Here is a 20,981-nt window from a genome sequence, read left to right on the forward strand (position 1 = left end):
TCAATACATAAACTTAGTAGCCATTTTAGAATACAAACAAGACAGCATTTATAATATGGAAAGCAATATTTACTTATTAAAATTGCATAAAACTGCATTTTCAGTAATCAGTTTAATGCAGCATTAGAAGGAATAAAAAACACATCATAGTCTTCATTTGCATATGATGTTAGAAGCTGTTTCATTCTCAGTATTGGTGCTTTAAATGTTTGTTGTAAAATATACAGTTACAACACTGTAGAAATGAAACAATTTGCTTTTATTCTAGCAACACATGCAAGGTTACATTGGTACACTGTGATACCCAAGCTAATGCTGGAAGTTACAGCTAAGAATACAGCCGTTCTTGATGGTGCCTCATCAGGTATGACATACTCTGGCAAAATTAACTAAGAAGTCTGCAACAAAACTGCACACATAAAACTCAAAAGTGAAATAAACAAATCAATTTGACAAAAATATCCAATTCTCAATTAATGAAGTTTATTTAGTATTTGAGGTGACTTCCCTTTAACAACAGGTGTTGCAGCAAATAAGAAATTAGAAATAAAGAGTATTGCACACAAAGAAAAAAACGTCAAAGGAACTAAGTTATAATGTTAATAATATAGCAGAGAAAATAAACACAGTGGTGTTCATTTTACAACATCCAGCTGAGAGAGAAGTCATGATTACAGCTGTAGTTCAATACAATTAAGACAAGTTCACTTCTTATAGATTTTAAAATATTTTTTTAATCCTATTACATACAGCAGTATAACTTATAATAGTTATCCACATGCAGAAACAAGCAAAGCTGGTTTTCTTTTTTTTTCTTTTTTAATCATGTTTAAAAGTTGAATGGACTTTTAGCATGATGCCAGGGATGCATTTAAAGCAGTATTGCATTTTAAAGGTATTTATTTCTTAACATGGATTTCTTTTCCTTTTTACTGGAATAATAGAAACCTGAATTTTAGTGTGATACCAAAATTATCTGTTAGCATTTTGAGGGACCCCCTCCATCTCACCTCTTCCAAACAAGAATACATAATTATAATTGTTCAATTACTCTGCAGTGGTGCTACAGATCTGTTTGGGTAGCAAGATCACTTCTTTGCATCTATAGGGGGCAAACACACATCCAGGCAAGAAGCATACATTGGACAGTTACACCAGCCTTCATTAACTCCTTTCTTCTCCTGTGTTCAGAGATTATAAACAACTGTGACATTAAGGGAGATTACAGTATGGATACTAAGAAACAGTTCTGTGAAATAAGGTAAGTAGACAGGCATATAAAGGAAAGACAGAAAGAAAAGAAAGAAAGCAGTATGGGACATCACAAAGATTCACATTCCTCTTGTTTCATTGTAAATGTCAGCTGAAATATCATTTGTTTCACTTCTTGTCCAAAATGTAATTTACATTTAGGTCACATTGCTTATGCTGTCCTGGATTTTATTAAGTCACAGTTATTTCTAAGTTAAAGCACTAAAAGACATTCATAAGTATCCAAATCTGTGCACTTAATGATCTAATACCCCTCTGAAGAAACAGACCTCCATCCAAAATTAGGAACTGTCTTTTTTGTGGATTTAATGTAAAACAAACAACTTAATGGTCATCAGTGCTGAGTTTGAAATCAAACAAGCAAATAGCCAGCAGACCACAGGCATGGTATCATGATGTATAAGGTCATCGGAGGCTGTTTCATAAAAGTTAGATCAAGTAAAGCAACACAGAGTTAGATTTGATAAAGAATGAAGGCAATCAGCAATCATGCGTCTCACTGCTTCGAATGAAACACACAATTAAAAAATCTATACAAGCCAATGCTTTAAACATTTTAAGTGGAGTGTACATATCCACACTTCATTTTTTTTTTTGTTCATATCAGTTTTTTAAAACCATTAAATTTCAACCTTAAAATATACAAATACATTTAAACTATATTTACTTTATACAGAACAAGAAAACTAGGATATTTACTAAAATATTTTCTAGTGAACAGATGTAGGAGAATTCCCGGAGTTAGGAAAAGTACCTTCTTCCATTTTTTTTCCAAAATGCAGCATTTAGACAAAAAGTGCAAATAAATTTGAACTGCTAACATAAATGTGCATGATACAAAAAATACCAGTTAGTGTTTAGCTTATAAATTAAAAATAACATTAAATACCTCACATTCACATATAATACTGCATTAGCTTCTTTAAAAGAAAAATAAATATAGAACATTAAATTAGCAAATAAATCTTTTAAATAATACACTGTTTAGTGAACTGGACTTTTGTCAGCATGCACAAACTGCATTGTGACATGAAGTACATCTCATCGACTATGGAGACGCACAGTGAGCTGCCTGTATTAATCAGAGCTCCCACTCCCACTTTGCCCAATTGTACCAACACAAGAGCTCAATTCTCTGTTTCTCACAATTCCGCCCCATCTACATGATCCCCTTTCTTTATCATCAGCTTCTGATGATACACCTCATGATAAAATGATGGTAAGGCCTGCCTACTGATCAAAGAGAGAGTTTAGTGCTTCCCAAACCAAAGCTCAAGCAGTTTAGAAATTCATAAATATATGAAGACGATGTCAGTTTTTTTATGTAATAGTGCCCGATGTCTATATAAAAACAATGAGAAAGATATTTTAGGGGGTTATAATTTCTCACTTGAGTTACCATCAATGACAAAGTTATAGAAAAATCAAGTTCTGTGTGTCCACGTTAACTTGTCAAAAAAAAAAAAAACCAAGGCAGAGGACACAAAATCAGTACGCAATGCCTACAGACAGCAAGAAAGGTTTGCCTCTTACAAACACTGGACTGTCTTTCACCAAAAGCAAGCTATTTTGTTTCTCTTTAAACTTGTATGTTTGCCACTTCAGACAGATCTACATCAAAAGCTTACAGCTGTATCTAAACGTATCTACTGCCCTTGCAGTATGTGTAGCATACATTAATAAAAGATCAGAAATACAGATGAATATACTGTCTGAGGCATAACATGCATCTATTGTGAAATGCTAGCTGCCAATATAGCTTTATTATATGAATATATTATGGTGTACACATATTCAAAGAATAAAATCTGCTGCTAGTTGTTAATGCTAAAACTGCTGTTTTATTTATTTATTTGTTATTGTTTGTTTTTAAACTGCAGTTTGCATGCAGATCTTTTTGACTCATTCCTAAATAAATCTACATTTTGAGAATGATAACAAATGCAGGACCTTAGAATTACCTTAACTTCCACAAATTTGTAATGTCTTCTAATTACGAATGCCGCAACTTTTTTTGTCTAATACATAACTAAAGTTGGTACAGGCGGTTAAGGCTGTGACCTGTAGTCCCTGTGGTACAGCATTTGACTCTTTCACTCCTTATTTTCCTACTGTGTGACCTTGAGCAATTCATTTAACCAGACATTGCTTGGGGACAACTGGCGAATTGGCCTAGGGTCCTCAATGGTTCCCTGGACTGCAACCTTAATAACTAGATATGAACTTATGAGCCAAACTGTGGTAGCAGAATACTTTCATTATGAGAGATTTGCCAAGGCAGATATGAAATTTGTTCTTCATGTATCCCTACACATATATGTTGTTTACCACAACTAATGACCTGCAGATCCCACCCACAGTTCTCTTGTCTACTTATGCTGTTCTGTGTTTCAGAAATCTGCTCTCTAAAATGACATCCCTTTACAGAATCTACAATAAAGCTGTAGTACATCTTTGGCCAATATGGTATGCATTTAAAACAGTATAATGGAGGTGGATAAATGAATAAAACCTATGTAAATAGGAAAAGTGGTAAATTAAATACTCTGATGATGAAGAATAGCTTTCTGTCAATGCTGTCGGCAATATTAGATGCAAGCTTAATTGTGTTAAAGTGCTACCTTGGATTACAGCACAGTAGGACAAAACCTTATTTTAGAAGACAAGATCCTGCCAAACAACATAGCTTGGCATTTTCCACCCATTTTTATGTAAAGGTATTAAAAGTTTACACCAGTTTTTAAAATGTCACAATATGCACTATTTTTCTGACAGAAGCAACATGGCTGAAGCAGGGGAAACAGCCTGGAGAGATCGAGTGCGATGCTTTCCTACGCACAAATAGGAATTAGATTACAGTTAGGCACAAAACAAAATCATCTTTGATATTTACTATGTGACTGCATGTACCCTTTGTTTAAGTTAAGAAACTCAGTTATACTGGAAAAGAACATTTTTTCTATACTTACGTTTTCAAATAGATGTTTCCTCCTCCTATTCCTAATCTGGAGTTTATCTTTTTAAGACTTTACAGTGATTGCCATCTCTGATAGCATTTGCCAGAGCGCTGAAACAGGTAATGCAATAAAAACATGAAAAGTCATATTACCAAATTGTGAGGGGGAAAATGGGCACCTTCCATATTTTGTCTGAAAATGAAATTAAGACTAAAACAAGATTTTATTTAGCTCAGTTATATTTCTTCAGGAGAAAGATAAAACAACTCACTCCATGAAAAACATGTGGGAAAAACATACCAACTCTGTGTATACAATGTGAAGAATAAATTGCAAAAATGGCTTGGCAAAGTTCATAACTGAATAGTGTAAAAAATGACAGGATTCTATTGCAATTCTTTGAGTGACCCCCCTCCCCCTCCACACACTATATACTGCATTGCTAAGATTATCACAGAACACTACTACACAATGTGAATGACAACAGAGCTATCTGCCTGGCTCTGAAATTCTTTGACATTGTTTATTTTAACTTTTTCTGACAGCAGTAACTACATTTTACTGGCAGAATGGGAATGTGTGAAAGCTGTTTTATTCAATGACCTTTAATTTACAGGAGGAAGTAGAATTCCTGTGAACCGTGCCTGACTTTGAGAAATCAGGCCTGGAGGATGGAACTGAGAAAAAAACGTGCTTTGCTATAAGGTGTAGTAGCTGCAGCAAAGTGCAAGATATAGCAACTAACTGATTGGCTGCCAAGGCTAAGCAGCATGCTACTCCCAACAAGCTAATTATGGTCAGCAGCCCATCGTCTGATTCATGGATGAATTTTAGCAACTTTAATCTGCTGGGTAGACAGCCCTGGAGCTCAGAGTCACACAGGAAGATTTCTTGAGTATATTTGCAGTTTTGTGCAACTAGGGCACTTCCAGAATATCAGGGCTGATGCTGTAGTTGCCCTTCTCAGCTATAACAAATATTGATGGCATATAACAAATATTGATGGTATATTGTATATTACACAGATATTACACAAGAAGTAGCAGAGTTGCATCCTCAAAATGAGATAAATTCTATGCCTGGGTCTTAGAATCAACACATCACTGATGGGGGGGGGGGGGGGTTACTTGCTTACTGCACCATGCTAAACTGAATAATTAGCAATTCCTAAAAGCTTTAATCAGCTTTGCTTTCCTGACCTAATCCAGGATGTAAATCACTGACCAAGAAGCTTGGAGTTTATTGTTAAGCTGGTCAGCAAATTGTTTCTCTCTCTTTTTTTTTTTTTTTTTTTTTAATTCCCAGCCATGATTCTTGCTTTCAGGAGCACAGTGACAGCCTCACTTTAGAAACGTATTCTAATCTGGATTGTAACAGGGAGTCATATCTCTAGTTTTGAGAAAAGTATTTTTGTTGTTACAAAGAAGTGTTCTGATTTATAAGGAATATAGAACTATTATAGTTTTGCAAATTACACAGTCTTGGTGCACTTTACAAAGTGACATTCTGTTCCCTTACACATTGGCAAACATGATTGCCAGAGCTGTAAGGGTTACCTAATTCTACAGTACTCAGCAATGGGGTATCACATATGATTTGGGGGGTGACCTGCCGCACTCATATTTGAAAATGATTTTTACATCTTAATTATCACGGTAAGTTTTTTCTCCTAGATTTTAAGGTAATATATCACCATATATTAATGAGCACATTTCTGTGGCAAAGTTGCATAAGCTACCATATCAAATGAAGCTTTACTCTAAATCACAGTCAGCCCTGTTTGTGAAAACAATAATGTATGCAGACACATGCTTGGAAGCACTGATGACATCATTGCCTTGCTTCTGACTATGACTACTGAAGTGGTGTCACAGGATTGTGGGAAAAAAGGTAATATTTCACATGTATGTTATGATGCTTATTTTAAGTTGGCTGGTGTCTCTACATAGGAAGTTGTGATACAACACATGTATGCTACAAGATCTATTTTAGTTTTGGATTGTAAAGCTATATTAGAAGCTGAGGCCTGATCTAGACTAAAGTTTTAAAACGCCAAAGTTTTTCTTGCAGATTCTATAAACTCAGCAGCAGCAGAAAAGCTTGAACACAATACAGTATCCTACGTAACAAGAACCAAACTAACTTAAATGCTTTGTGAATCTCTGATCACATCAGAACAAACTAACATACCTGACTACTACAAAACCAGTTATGCATGAATGCTAGGGGAATCTGGGTTTGTAGCTAGTTCCAGTATCTAGGAACTTTGCTTTAGTAAAGCCATGGGGCAGAGCTTCACATTCTGTTAACTAAGATGCCAGGCAGCAGACTGTTGGCTACTGCAAAGATAGCAATCTAAGGAATTTAGTAGCCAGTGAATTGCAAGAGTTGCAATAATCTGTTAACAATTCTAGGAATGTAAAGCTTGTATTAGAACGTTAATATCAGGATATGTTCAGCGCACAAAAAAGGTCTTCTGCTTTTCCCGTAATTCACCTATCCTTTGTACCATGCATGCCTTTTCTCATTTCCAACCTTTTCAAGTCAAAAGGCTAGTTATGAATCCAGTATTCACTAAACAGAGCCATCTACTTCTAAGTTGACAATTTTAACCCGATGCTGCAAAATCTTAAATGTACATACCTTGATTACTTTCCTACTTTTTTCATGTTTGGTATGATGTAAGTCTATTACCTCTCCCATGTATATAAAGACAGAGACGCAGAACAGCAGCCATTTTTAATCAGTTCAGCAGAGGGAGGCATCATTTTTCCTCAATAATCATTTCATCCCCTTCCCCAATTCAAGCTCATGCACATTACAGTCCATGATCCCAGCATGAACAGAATGAAATGTCCACCCTTTGCAGGCAGTCCTTATCAAAAGTGAGAAAGTATATTAGTTTACAGTAATGCAACTAGAAGAGAGACATGAGTCAGCATGGAATGATTGCTGTTGCAACATACAGAGTAACATCCTAAAATGCAACAGCCCGCAGAACAAATACTGCCAGTTTTGGTAGGTGTAACGCTAGGGCAGCACCTACTCAAATGTTTCCTTCTTTGACTGAGTTGTCACACTATGCCAGCTAAAGGTGTGCATGAATATATGAGGTGACATCTGTAGGCTAGCTTGTTTGGATTAGATGGTATCAGTGAAGAATCCACCGAACATTTTTTGAAGCCTTTAAAACTCGATCTTGCAGGCTGGGAATGACTCATCCTGCATAACAACTGTGCTGCTGCTTGCCAACACCATGATGTTCAGCTCCTGCTGCTTCTCGTGGGTTTGCTGGTACCATTCGCGTGTCACTTCTGTATCATGGGTTGGAATAAGTGTCACCTGCATGAGAAAATAAGAGCTCTTTTGTTACATCTGTAGCTAAATAAGGTGTCACAACCAATGAATATCCTGTACTTGTGTGACTTTTTTTCGTTTAATCACGTTAATACTTCTTGTACATGTAGTAAACTAAAGCAAATGTAACAAAGACTTGAAAAACAACAGGCAAGAGATTAGCAAAGTTGTTTTTTTTTTGCATTATTGTACTTGTTGCTCAGTTAGCAGTGAGACGTAATACTGCAGGTCTCAAACCTATGAAAAAAGTGAAATGTGACATTCACTGTTCTGTATTATAATCATTTTTGTAGAGTCAAGGCCCTTGCACCAATACTCTTTCCTCCTGTTACTAATATATACCACCTCTAACACTGCTACATCTTAGAGATACATGAATTTTCTGAGGTACAGCACTGTTTAAGTTCGTGTATATTTCCCCTCAAGCATACTCAAATTTGTGCTGTTTTGAAAAGGTCCCTTGCAATCCTTGCATTTTCAACGGGAAACCATTTTCTTTACATTGTATTATTATTATTATTATTATTATTATTATTATTATCTTTCTTTTCTTGGATGGTGTAAATTATATTACAATCCATTAAGCTTACTAATTCATCTTGAGTAGTCAAAAAAAAAAAACATGTCAAAAAGCCACAGAAATACAAACACAGCATATGCACAGCATGTCTTTACATGCATAAGGATATGTATTTTTTTATCATTTGTGCATTTTCTTTTACAGGTCCACCTGGTCCCCTACAAAGTACAGTTGTGTACACTTACCATAAATGTAGCTGTTCAAGTGTATTCACTGTTGCATTCATCACACTTGGGTTATCTGCCTGCAGGTAACCCTCAGTCGGCCCGAATATCAGAGTCTTGGGATTTCTGCATCAGATGCTGTCGCTTTTTCCATGACGTCAGGTCGTCAGGGGTATAAAACAAGCAGCCGATGCCATTACATCAATTTTCCTTGTCCCAAATGTCAGGAGCCCCCAAATAGGAAGGCAGTATATGGTGGGGAACACCACCAGTAAAAAGTAAATATGACTGCCAGTAAAAATGGCCATAGTGAGGAGAGGTAGAAAGGATAGAGAAAGTCAGGGGGCTGGAGGGAGGGAAACTAGGACTGCAACAGTGAATACACTCAAACATCTACATTTATGCTAAGTGTACACAGCTGTATTATGTTCTTCGTGTTTCACTGTTGCAGTCATCACACTTGCGTTGATTCCCAAAGCTGAGGAAGTGTGGAGGCAGTCAAGAAGTGTTACAGATGGCTAGCAGGCCTTGTAAGACTGCTGTAGGAAATCCAGCCTGGAAATAGGTAAGTGGTAATGCTTGGTGAAGGTTTGTACAGAACTCCAGGTTGCAGCTTCCAGAATGTCCCTGGTAGAGACTCTCCTGAGAAATGTTGTAGAGGTGGAAGTAGCCCTAGTGGAATGTGGTCTGATCCCCTGTGGGGTAGGTTTTCCATGGTGCTTGTAGCAGAAATGGATGCAGTGTGCTATCCATTTGGAAATGGTTTGTTTTGAAATGGCCTTGCCCTCTTCCCCTGTAGCAAAGCTGACTAGCAGCTGGTCATTTCTTCTGAAAGGTTTAGTCCTGTCAAGGTAGAACCTGAGCTGTCTGTGCATGTCCAAGGAGTGCAGGATCCTTTCCCCTTTATTCTGAGAATTAGGGAAGAAGGTTGGCAAATGGATGGATTGGTTTAGAGCCACACTGGACACCACCTTAGGCATAAAAGATGGGTTAGTCCTGAGGGAAACCCTGTCAGCATGGAAAATAATGAAGGATTCCACAGCCATTAGCACCTGTAACTCAGACACTCTTCTTGCTGAAGTTATGGCTAAAAGCAAGGCTGTTTTCCAAGAGATGAGTTTTAACTCTGCTGAAGCAGCAGGTTCAAAAGGGGGAGGCGTGAGCTTTTCCAGTGCAAAGTTAAGGTCCCATGCAGGGGTGGGTGCTCTCCTAGGGGGCCTTAAGTTGTTAGCCCCTCTCAGGAACTGTTTGATGAGAGGGTGAGAAAATAGAGGTGGCTCAGTAGTATAATGAGCTGAGATAGTAGAGGCATGAATCCTAATGGAGGAGAAGGATCGGCCTCTGTGGAGTAGCTCTGCTAGGTAATCCAGGATTAGAGGTAAGGAGGGCACTGCTGTGTCCTTTCCTTGAGACTGATTCCAAGAACAATATCTTTTCCACTTTGCAGCATAGGATTTCCTAGTACTAGGCCTTCTGGCTTCAAGTATGATGTCCAGCACCTGTTTGCTGAGGGTTGCTGGTGGTGTATTCAGAGGATAAGCCAGGCTGCAAGGTTTAGGGTTTGCAACTGTGGATGCAAAATCTGTCCCTCCTGCTGAGACAGCAGGGTAGGAGTCTGGTGAAGGTGCCAGGGTGGCACTGTTGTCAGACTGCGTAAGAGTGGGTACCACTGCTGATGTGGCCAGTCTGGGGCAATAAGAATTGCCCTTGGCCTGTCCTGTTTGATCTTGAGTAGCACTTTTTAGAGGAGGGGCAGAGGGGGAAAGGCATAAATTGACAGGTTTTCCCATTGGAAGAATAGGGCATCCACCTTCCAGGTCCTGATGTCAGGGTTCCTGGTGCAGAATTTGCTCAACTGGTGGCTCTCAGGGGAGGCAAAGAGGGCCACCTCCGGTGTCCCCCACCTCTGGATTAGAAGGTTGAAGGTGTTGGGCTCCAATTTCCACTTGTGTGGGTCTAGGAGACTTCCGCTTAAGTTATCTGCCAGTGAATTTTGTTTGCCTGGCAGGTATTGAGCTTGTAGATGCACTTGGTTGCTCAAGGCTGTGTTCCACAGGGCCATGGCTAACCTACAGAGTGGGTAAGAATGGGTTCCCCCCTGCTTGTTTATGTACCACAGACCTGTGGTGTTGTCTGCTTTTATCAGCAGCTGTCCTGGTAGGATTAGGTATTTGAAGGCTGTCAGAGCATTCTGTACAGCTAGCATCTCTTTTTGATTGATGTGCAGGAGAATTTGGCCTGGGCTCCAGTGGCCCTGAATGCATTTGCCTGCCATGTGAGCCCCCCATGCATAGTCTGATGCGTCTGTTGACAGGGTTTGGGCAGTGAGGGGTTGAGTGAAAGGCAGCTCATTGTTGTGGTTGCATGCTTCTGCCAACCAAAGGAACTCTGCCCTTAGACAAGCTATGACTGGAATGATTGTTTCCAGGTCCTGAGAATGTTGGCACCAAGGACTTTTTAAGTACCATTGAAGTTTCCTCATATGCAGTCTTGCATATGGAATTAGCAGAATACATGAGGCCATGAACCCTAGGGCTTGCAGTATTTTCCTTGCAGATAGCAGGGTTCCGGTGGCCATTTGTTTGAAGTAGTTGGTCAGATAGACCTGTTTTTCTGGAGTGAGAAATCCCATCTGGGAAATTGTGTCCAAGCTTGCTTCCAGGAATACAATTGTTTCACTGGGCATCAGTTGTGATTTCTTTTAGTTGATGGTGTACCCCAATGAAGTTAGAAGGCTTTTTACAAATGCCAGCTGCTGAAGTAGCAATTACTGACTGTCCGCCTGAATCAGGCAATCGTCCAAGTATGGGGAAAATTTGTATATTTCTCTGCCTGCAATATGCAATGGCTGGAGCCAGGCACTTTGTGGATACTCTGTGCACAGTAGATAAGCCAAGGGGAAGTGCAGAGAACTGATAGTGCATACAGCCTGCCCTGAAGCGTAGATACTTCCTGCATGACTCCCTTATGGGGATGTGCAGATAAGCTTCTTTTAAGTCTAGAGTGGCTAACCAGGCATCCTTTGCTAGCATAGGAGAAGCAGTTGTAGGGTAAGCATCTTGAATTTTGGGACCACCAGAAAGGTGTTGAAAATTGATAGATCCAGGATTGGGCGCCAAGAGCCCTCTTTTCTGGGCACCAGTAAAATTCTGGAGTAGAAACCCTGCCCCTTTGTTCTACTGGAACAGGTTGAATAGCTCTAATACTGAGCAGGGAAAGTACTTGCTTTTGAGCCTCTGCCCACTGGTTTGCAGGAAGGTCTGGAAACCTGCTTGGGGTTGGCAGAGAATGGAAGTAGAATCTGTACCCCCTGGATACAATTTTTAGAACCCAGTGGTCCTGAGTAATGGACATCCAGTTTTTTTGCATGAAGGGCAAGTAATTGGGAAGGGCTAGGAAGGATAACTGAAAAGTCATTGTGAGCTTTTTCCACAAGGGGTAGTTTACCACTCCCTGATTTTGAGGTGGGAGCACTCCATTGTTTAGATCTCTGCATACCCTGAGACTGTAGTCTGGGTGGCCTGTTTCCCCTGTGTTTGAACTGAGAAGGCCTGGAAGGAGCTGGAAAGGACCAGTTAAATCTAGGTGGCTGCACTTGTAAGAATTCTTTAACAGTTTGCATAGCTTTAGCTTTTTCTTCCATCTTTTTAAGAACCTCTTCTGCTTTGGTGCCAAACAAACAGTCCTTATTTAAAGGAGCGTCTAGTAAATTTGATTTGACATTATCTGGCAATGTTTTTTCCTTCAGCCACACATGCCTTCTCAGTACAGACCAAGTGACTGCAGCCCTGCAAGATGCTTCTAGGGCATCAAAGCCACACTGCAAAGTATGCTGTTTGCAGAATGCATTAACTCTTATAAATCTTTATTTTCTGCACAATCTGAAAGTAACCCATTTTTTGCTTAATTAGTTCCATAATATGTTGCTGGTACTTCAATATGTGAAACTGGCAATTCAATGCCCTGATGGAAAGAGTTGCAGAGGTATATACCTTCTTACCCCATCTGTCTAAAGCTCTGGAATCCCTTTCTGAAGGGGTAGGGTTTTTGCCTGTAGAAGCCTTAATACCTTTAAGTCCCTGGGAAATGGTCTCTGGATCCACAGTAGGATTCTTGAAGAGAAATTTGTGAGAATCAGGTACTCTGTAGTACCTGTCAGGTTTTCTAGGGGCCGGGGGTAAAGTGTCTGGAGTAAGACTGGATTCCATGAAAACATCATCTACAACATCCGGGACATGGGGTATAGCTAGACACCTGTGCTGAGGCAACTCTAAGAATTCTCAGAGTCTCTTTTTGGACTGAGGGTAGTCCTGACATTCCAAGCGGAAATGCTCTCTTAAAGTATGCAAGGTCTCACCAAAAGAAAAATCCTCTGGAGGGGAGGCAGAGGGAATGGATTCCTCTGCATCTGAATCCTTATAGGTTGATAAGGGCATGTCCTGATAATCAGAAGGGTCAGAGACATCAGACTCCTGGTCTGTAGAATCAGAATGAAACTCAATTCTTTGTCTCTTAGCAGGGAAAGGCAGACTAATAAGGTCTTCAGCCATTCTAAGCATTTGTTTTTGTGGCATGGGAGCTTGAGCATATGCTTTGGTCGTCGGTTTTCTAGGCATAGTGCGTACTCTGGGCCTAAGAAACTCAGTAGCTTTAGCTAAAAATGAAGTTGTCAATTTAATTCGAACATTGGTAAGTCAGAATACACCTTCAAAAGCCGGTGCCTGCACAGCGGCTCCGGACCTATCCAAGGTAGAGACATCCGCAGGTTCCATAGTCGAAGAAGCATCTCGTGGCATACCGGACTCCGAATGGGTCTCAGCAGAGGCCTGCAAATCTGTAGAAGCAGGCATCAGGGGTTGTAAAGGCACCTCACTGAGTACTGGTGGACTGGTGACTAACTTAACGGAAGCATCGTCAGCAGTTTTAGACCCATGCAGTCTGTCTCTATCTTTATCTTTATGTTTTTTTGGAAGATCGGTAGTCAGATGGCTTATCGAAGTCATTTTGGAATATGGAGAATGAGAGCAAAAGAATTTAGTGACAAAGATAGCCTGACGATGAATGGTTCGGGTGTTAAACATGGCACAAAACTGACAGCGAGGGACGTCGTGGTCTAGGCCTAAACAGGTGATGCAGTAAGAATGAAAATCTCTGTGAGGTATTTGGTTTCCACAAGCAAGACAATTGTTAACTTTTTCTGACATTGGTTAGAGCAAGAAAAAAGGATCCCCGACGGGGTACTTAGCTTTAGAAGACTTCAGGTTTGAAACTCGAAAAACAAAAATTTCTAGTAGCGGCTGACCGGCAATTGCAAACTGCTTCTGCTTCGAGCTCCTCAGGAAGAAAGACTGATGTAATGGTGTCGGCTGCCTGTTTTATACCCCTGATGACCTGACGTCATAGAAGAAGCGACATCATCTGATGCAGAAATACTGAGACTCTGGTATTTGGGCCGACTGAGGGCTACCTGGAGGCAGATAACCCAAGTGTGATGACTGCAACAGTGAAACATGAAGAACATCTACATATTGTGCCCAATTCTTTCAAGCCAGCTTAACAGCAGATAGGCTAAAATGTATACCCAGCAATGTCTGTCTGTATTTCATTCAGCACTGGTAAGAGGGGCAGTGTTTGGTAAAATTCTTTTCCAATTGAATCTTCCTTTTCAAATTAAACTTATTAAGAACTCTGGGACATTCTCTGTGCTTTATTTGTGGTCATTACTTTAGAAACTATTGGACTTTGCAACTGTAAACAATGGCTTAAACTGTGCTGTAATTGGATAGTAACCTATATAGTCTTAAACGAATGGTTGCAAAACGTAGGTGAGACCACAAAACACAGATGCAACATTATCTTTAGTCAGGTGTCATTTTGCACAAATATACATCATACATGACGCTATTAACAGTGGAATTATACAGTGCAGAGCTAGTGATGGAGAAAGCAGTTTGGTCCACCACAAAGGTAGCTGAAGTAACAGGTGGTAATTAAGTTTATCATTTATTACCTGTTCAGTCAGGCTGTCCATGAACCCTTTTCAACCACAACCTGGGCACAAGGATAAGTGTAAATATAATGCATAGGCAAACATAGTGCAGTCTAATCAACCAGCATGTTTTGGGAAGGGGGAAGGACTCTCAATATCCATAGATCCCCTTGCGCATACACAAACATACACATGTGGGAGAACATGCAACTTTACACAGGCAGTGATCAGAGGTCAGGACTGAACTCCCAACCATGGAGCTGTGAGACAAAGATGTTAACACTGAGGCATTGTGCTGCCTGACTATGCAAGGCATGCTGCACGTAGAAGTGCTTTTCTTAGGCCTAGATACACAAAGACTGATAATCACAGTATATTTTGAAATTACGAGTTCCACCAATAAACTCAAAGAACACTGCTGATGCTTTCTCAATCCAAAAACTGGAGTCTCAGTAGCTTAGAATCAGAATAAAACTAAAGTGACATTAAAAATGTGTAAATAGTTTAATCCTTTTCCATTTGCTGGATGATCATCTTGATTATAATAAGCAGCAATGTGTTTTAATCAGAATATAAGATGATGCTGTACTCAAGGTGGTATTATGCAAATCACCACTAAGAGATTAATCTTTACTCACTTTGATTCAATGAGCTTATTTCTAAATGGATGTTGTCAACATGCCAAATAAGAGTTTTTGTAGCAGAGAAACAGAGGATTAAAGATCCTGTGTGTTAAGACATTATGAAATCTTTTAGATGCAGGAGACAAGAGGTGTTATAGGGTGGCATGGTGTTGGGGACAAGATATTAAAAATACTAATGCCCACCAGAATGCTTGAGATTTCAAATGGATCCAACAAGGCTCAGTTCTACAGTTAGAGATCTGTAGGGGAAATTAATTTGCTCAGTGGCCCTATTTTTCTGGATAACCTCTGCCCTTTACCTTAGTTTTATTCTGTCTGGTAAGATGTGTTATATACAAACTGTACACTGTTGCATCTTAGTCATCTTAAGCAAAGCTTCTTTCTATTTATAGGTTTTGCCCCATATGCCTGCCATCCATAAAACCATTCTTATCCACTTTTTTCATTCATTTTCCTGGTCCACTACAGCCATTTGCACTCCATATCACCCTTTGGCAGCCCCACTCCCAGTGCAGGTTACCCTTGTGGTTGCCTACACTTAAATAACTTGGTGTTATGGGCTGTAGCATCCCATCACAGACATCATCCAGGGAGTCAGAAAGGGCATTCTGGTCCCCCTTTCCTCACACAACCCTTAGTATTTCCGCTGTGTCAGATACAGTCCTCATCCCAATGGCTGTAATATCTGCCTTCACTTGTCCATACTGCAGACATCTACATTTAAGGAAGGAGCTTAACTGTACTCAGGCCAGGCTATTTCATAGTAGCACCTGAAACTGCAAGCAAAGCCATCATAGTGAGATGAGGGTTTTTATATAACTCTTAATGCCATCTCTGGCCAAAAATCTGTCTATTCACTACACCAGTAGATCCTAATATGTTCTTTCCTAATGTGTATGAACTCTCACATAAGCACCCAATAAAGGCTACCAAGAAAGGCTTGAAAGAACCAAGTATATGTCTCTGGTGCACTATACTGCATGCCACATACCTTCTCCTCCTATAAGTATTCATCATGCAGGGGCTCACAGTGCCATCTTCTTCCCAAGATGGCTGAGATGACATGAGCTACTCATTGCTGTCTGCCCTCATTGGCTCATCCCACACTCACATTTGTAACTGATTTTGTGCTGTTTGAGCTACACTCAGGATTTTACACCTCTCTGCCCTGGAGCTGGAAGCATTCTTAAGTAAAGTAATTGTATATGTTATCATGCAATCTTAGAAACTGGTTTGTGTAGCTCATAAAAGGAGTATTGCAAAAATGGAAGTGATTTACCTAAAGAGGAAATGGAGCCAGCTGACTTAAATTCAAAGTTTTTAAGTTCCATGAATGTTCCAGATCCACTGTTCACCAACATTGAACTTTACGAACTGAATTACTGAGATGATGTTTTAAATTTCTCTTTGTAATTACTAAGTGATGGCAAAAATCTGTGAGTCACTTGTTTTGCATGATCAATATTACAATCCAGTTACATCACCACAACATTTTTCCACTAAACGAACTACGAATAATGCTGAAACAGCACTGTGTCCCATGGAGGTCATGAATGACATACAACTTCTTTCAGACACCAGAATGAATATAATGTCCTTTTGTAACTATCGTATAGCTTTAACTAATACACAAAGTAGAAGTAACTAATTATGTTACTCAGACTGAGTGCTTTGTGATTCCATAGCACAATGATAAATCCAATAAGATCAAAACTTAGCAGCCCAGGTCCTGGAAGGCTGAATATATTACACAATGACTGAAAACTTTAGGTTATGAAGTATATATCCGAACTGATGCAGCATATTCATAATGTACAAAAATATTACATATCTCATTTATGCAGGGGCAGACCCTCTACTTATATTCCATTTATTATGTCACGTGATCTCAGAAATGGAATGCAAAAGTAGTGTGCATGTAAAAGGCACAAAGCTGGGGAGCTTTTTCTGCACAAATGCTGATAAAATTTTATAATCATTTGCAGATGTTTGTTTAGTAGAAGAATGCTTGTTGCATGTTAAAAGGTCTTCAATGCCTTCTGACACAGATTGAAAACACTGTACTATTACAAACAAAAAAATCCATTTGAAGATGGTAATGTTGACACCTTACAAAAGTGACCTTCTGGAAATTTCTAGCTAATACATCACTGGCCTCTTATAAAAATGCTTAGTATTGACACTTTAGAGTGTGATAGTCTAAACATGATGTTGACACTCAAGGTGGTCATGCTTTCGATGACCTTGTGATAAAAGTATTAATTCTATTATCTTTAAAATCATGTCTGTGACATTTACCTGTTTGTACAGCAAAAAAAGCAATAAAACGGCCAGCTTCTGTAGAAATGTGGCTTATTAAGCACCTTTCTTATGTCAGAGAGGTGCTTAACAACCTGTTGCTATGCATCCCAAAGTGTTGTTAAAGTACAGTTTTGAACCTACCATAAATGTAGATGTTCGAGTGTTCACACTGCTGCAGTCATTACACTTGGGTTATCCTACCGTCAGGCGGTCCCGCAGTCGGCCTGAGTTCCAAAGTCTTGGTCCGGCATCGGTTGCTGTCGCTTCTTCCCTGACGTCAGTGCGCCTGGGGTATATAAGATGCATCCGACGCCATTTTCTTCAGTTTTTCTTGCCCCAGATGTCAGGTGCCCCCAAGTAGGTAGGCAATACATATTGCTAGTCAAAAATATACAATAAAAACATTACCTTCAGTTAGCAGCAAATACACCCCAAAGGTTGTGTAGGATAGAAAGGTATAGATAAGTCCAGCTAGTTCAGAGGGGATGGAGGGAGGGTAACCTGGACTGCAGCAGTGTGAACACTTGAACATCTACATTTATGGTAGGTATAAAACTGTACTATGTTCATCGTGTTACACTGCTGCAGTCATTACACTTGGGTAGAATCCCAAAGCTGAGGTTGGGTGGCTGGTCTATAAAGAGTTAGGATTGGCTATGAGGCCCTGCAGAACTGCAGTGGCAAATCCTGCTCTGGATTTAGAGTAAAGAGGCAGGTGGTAATGCTTGGTAAAGGTGTGCACTGAACTCCAAGTTGCGGCCTCCAAAATTTCCTTGGTAGGTACTCCTCTGAGAAAGGCTGTTGAAGTGGCTGTTGCCCTGGTGGAATGTAGCCTAATGTTTTTTGGGACTGATTTTCCATGATGTGTGTAGCAGTACTGAATACAGTGTCCTATCCATTTGGATATAGTCTGCTTTGAGATAGCCTTGTTCTGTGATGCTGCAGCATATGCTACAAACAGTTGCTCAATTTTCCTGAAAGCCTTTGTTTTGTCCAAGTAGAAGCGTAGCTGCCTGTGTATGTCCAAAGAATGCAGAAGTTTCTCCCCTTTATTCTGGGGGTTTGGATAAAAAGTTGGCAAATGGATGGTTTGGTTAAGAGCCACACTAGATACCACCTTTGGCATAAAGGTAGGGTTTGTCCTTAAAGATACCCTGTCCTGATGAAAAGTTATAAAAGGTTCCACTGCCATTAATGCCTGTAGCTCTGAGACTCTTCGTGCTGAAGTCACTGCTAGGAGCAGAGCTGTTTTCCATGATAAAAATTTGAGATTGGCTGTATTGGCTGGCTCAAAAGGTGGTAGGGTTAGTTTTTCCAAAACGAAATTGAGGTCCCAAGTTGGTGTTGGTGCTCTCCGGGGCAGTCTTATGTTTTTAGCCCCTCTGAGGTACTGCTTTAGCATGGGATGGGAGAATAAAGGAGGATCCATGTTATAATGTGCTGAAATGGCAGAGGCGTGGATCTTAATTGATGAGAAGGATAGGCCTCTGTCCAGCATCTCAGTTAAGTATTGTAAAATCTGAGGAATGTTTGGAACAAGAGGTCAAGGCTTTGAGCCTGGTTCCAGGCGCAGAATCTCTTCCATTTTTCTGAGTAAGCTTTCCTGGTGCTACGCCTCCTGGCCTCCAAAATGACATCCATAACAGCTTTAGAGAGAGGTGTTGTCTGTTTGACTAATGTATCTGCCATACAGTCAGGTTTAGGGTTTTGAGCTGACCGTGCAGGATCTGATTGTTTTGTTGAGTCAGAAGGTGCAGAATTTGAGGCAAAATCCATGGTGGGCCCTGAGCTAAGTTCCTTAAGATAGGGTACCAGTGCTGGTGTGGCCAGTATGGAGCAATCAGGATCATCTGTGTTTTTTCTTGGCTGGCTTTTAGGAGTACCTTTGAAAGGAGAGGCAGTGGAGGGAAGGCATAAACCCTTAGGTTTTTCCAGCTGAACAGAAGAGCATCCACTTTCCATGCTTGTTTGTGATAAGTCCTTGTGCAGAATTTTTGTATTTGGCAATTCAGTGGGGAGGCAAAAAGATCTATGTCTGGGCATCCCCACTTTTGTTTTACCATGCTGAAGATTTGTGAATTCAATTTCCATTCGTGAGGGTCCATGATATTTCTGCTTAGATCGTCTGCCAGAGTATTGTTCTTGCCTGGCAGGAATTGTGCTTGCAGGTGAACTTAATACGTTAGAGCTGTGTTCCACAAGGTCATGGCTTGCCTGCATAGGGGATAAGAATGAGTGCCCCCTTGCTTGTTTATGTACCACATTACTGTGGTGTTGTCTGTCTTTAATAATAATTGTCCTGGATGCAGAAGGTCCTTGAAAGCTGAACAGCCAACATCTCTTTTTGATTGATGTGAAGATGCATCTGGTCTGTGGTCCACTTGCCCTGAATGCATTTTCCTGCCATGTGTGCTCCCCAGGCGTAAACCGAGGCATCTGTTGTTAGAGTCTGCTTGGCTGTGGGTAGGGTAAAAGGCTGACCCTTGTTTAGGTGACATGCCTGTGCCCACCATCGAAACTCCTGTTGTAGGCAGGGAATCATTGGTATTACTGCTTCTAAACTGTGACAGTGTTGAGTCCAAACACTTTTTAGGTACCATTGTAATTTCCTCATATACAGTCTGGCATATGGTATTAGTAGTATGCAGGATGCCATGAATCCCAGGGCCTGCAGAATTTTTTTTGCTTGGAGATGAGACTTTTTGCCAGTAATTTAAAATATTGAGTTAGTTGAACTTGTTTGTCTGGCGTGAGGTAAGCCATCTGGGCCGTTGTATTTAAGCTGGCACCCAGGAATATAATTTGTTGTGAGGGCACTAGTTTTGACTTCTTTTCATTTACTGTGTACCCTAGAGAAATTAGCAACCTTTTTACAAATACCAGATGCTGTAGAAGAATGTCCTTTGTCTCTGCTTGAATGAGGCAGTCGTCCAGGTATGGATATATTTGAATTCCTTTTTGTCTGCAAAATGCAATTACTGGTGCCAGGCACTTTGTGAAGACCCTGGGCGCAGTAGATAAGCCAAAGGGCAGTGCAGAGAATTGGTAGTGCATTGTACCAGCTTTGAATCTGAGGTATCTTCTGCAATTTTGTCTGATAGGGACATGCAGGTATGCCTCTTTGAGGTCCAGAGTAACAAGCCAAGCCTTCTTGCCCAGCATGGGTAGAAGCTGCTGTAATGTCAACATTTTGAATTTCGGAATATCCAGTAAGTATTTAGAATTGAAAGGTCTAGTATGGGCCTCCAGGCCTTGTCTGTTCTGGGGACCAGGAAGAGTCTTGAGTAAAATCCTTGTCCTTGTTCCTGTTGTGGTACTTTTTGAATAGCTCTCATGTCCATGAGGGCTGAAATTTGTTTTTGTGCCTCTGCCCATTGATTTTGTGGCAGGTCCAGCATTCCTTTTAGCCTTGGTAAGGTATGAAAGTGGAACCTGTAACCTTGAGACACAATATTCAGAACCCATTTGTCTTGGGTGATTGTTTGCCAGTTTTGAGAAAAAAGTGCTAGTTTTCCCCCCTAAGGGGGCTTCCAAAAGGGAAGTGCTTGGCATACGAAGGGGAAAGTCATTGTGACTGTTTCCTGTAAGGTTGAGACTTGTCCTCACCTCCTTTTGGGGTTGAGGTGCCCCACTGTTGTTGTCTGTTTGAGCCTTGGGGTTGAGATCTGCCTCTTGGGTGTCTGTATCTGCCTCTCTGTGGCCTGTCTGACACTGGAA

At 40.3% G+C, this 20,981-nt stretch overlaps 1 protein-coding gene across 1 annotated transcript in view; it reads right to left on the bottom strand.

The window, feature by feature from the left end:
* Window positions 1-461: 461 nt before the first annotated feature.
* The window catches only part of MAP1A (microtubule associated protein 1A), a 1,667,185-nt gene continuing 1,646,665 nt past the window's right edge, over window positions 462-20,981 (bottom strand). Inside the window, exon 7 of the mRNA XM_044077731.1 lies at window positions 462-7,571. Within this exon, the coding sequence (XP_043933666.1) occupies window positions 7,416-7,571 (156 nt within the window). The 3' untranslated portion in view covers window positions 462-7,415. The remainder of the gene's footprint in view (window positions 7,572-20,981) is intronic.

This window comes from Protopterus annectens, chromosome 7.part0 (genome assembly GCF_019279795.1).
Source record: "Protopterus annectens isolate FY-2018-M chromosome 7.part0, PAN1.0, whole genome shotgun sequence".
In the NCBI taxonomy this organism is placed as follows: Eukaryota; Metazoa; Chordata; order Ceratodontiformes; family Protopteridae; genus Protopterus; species Protopterus annectens.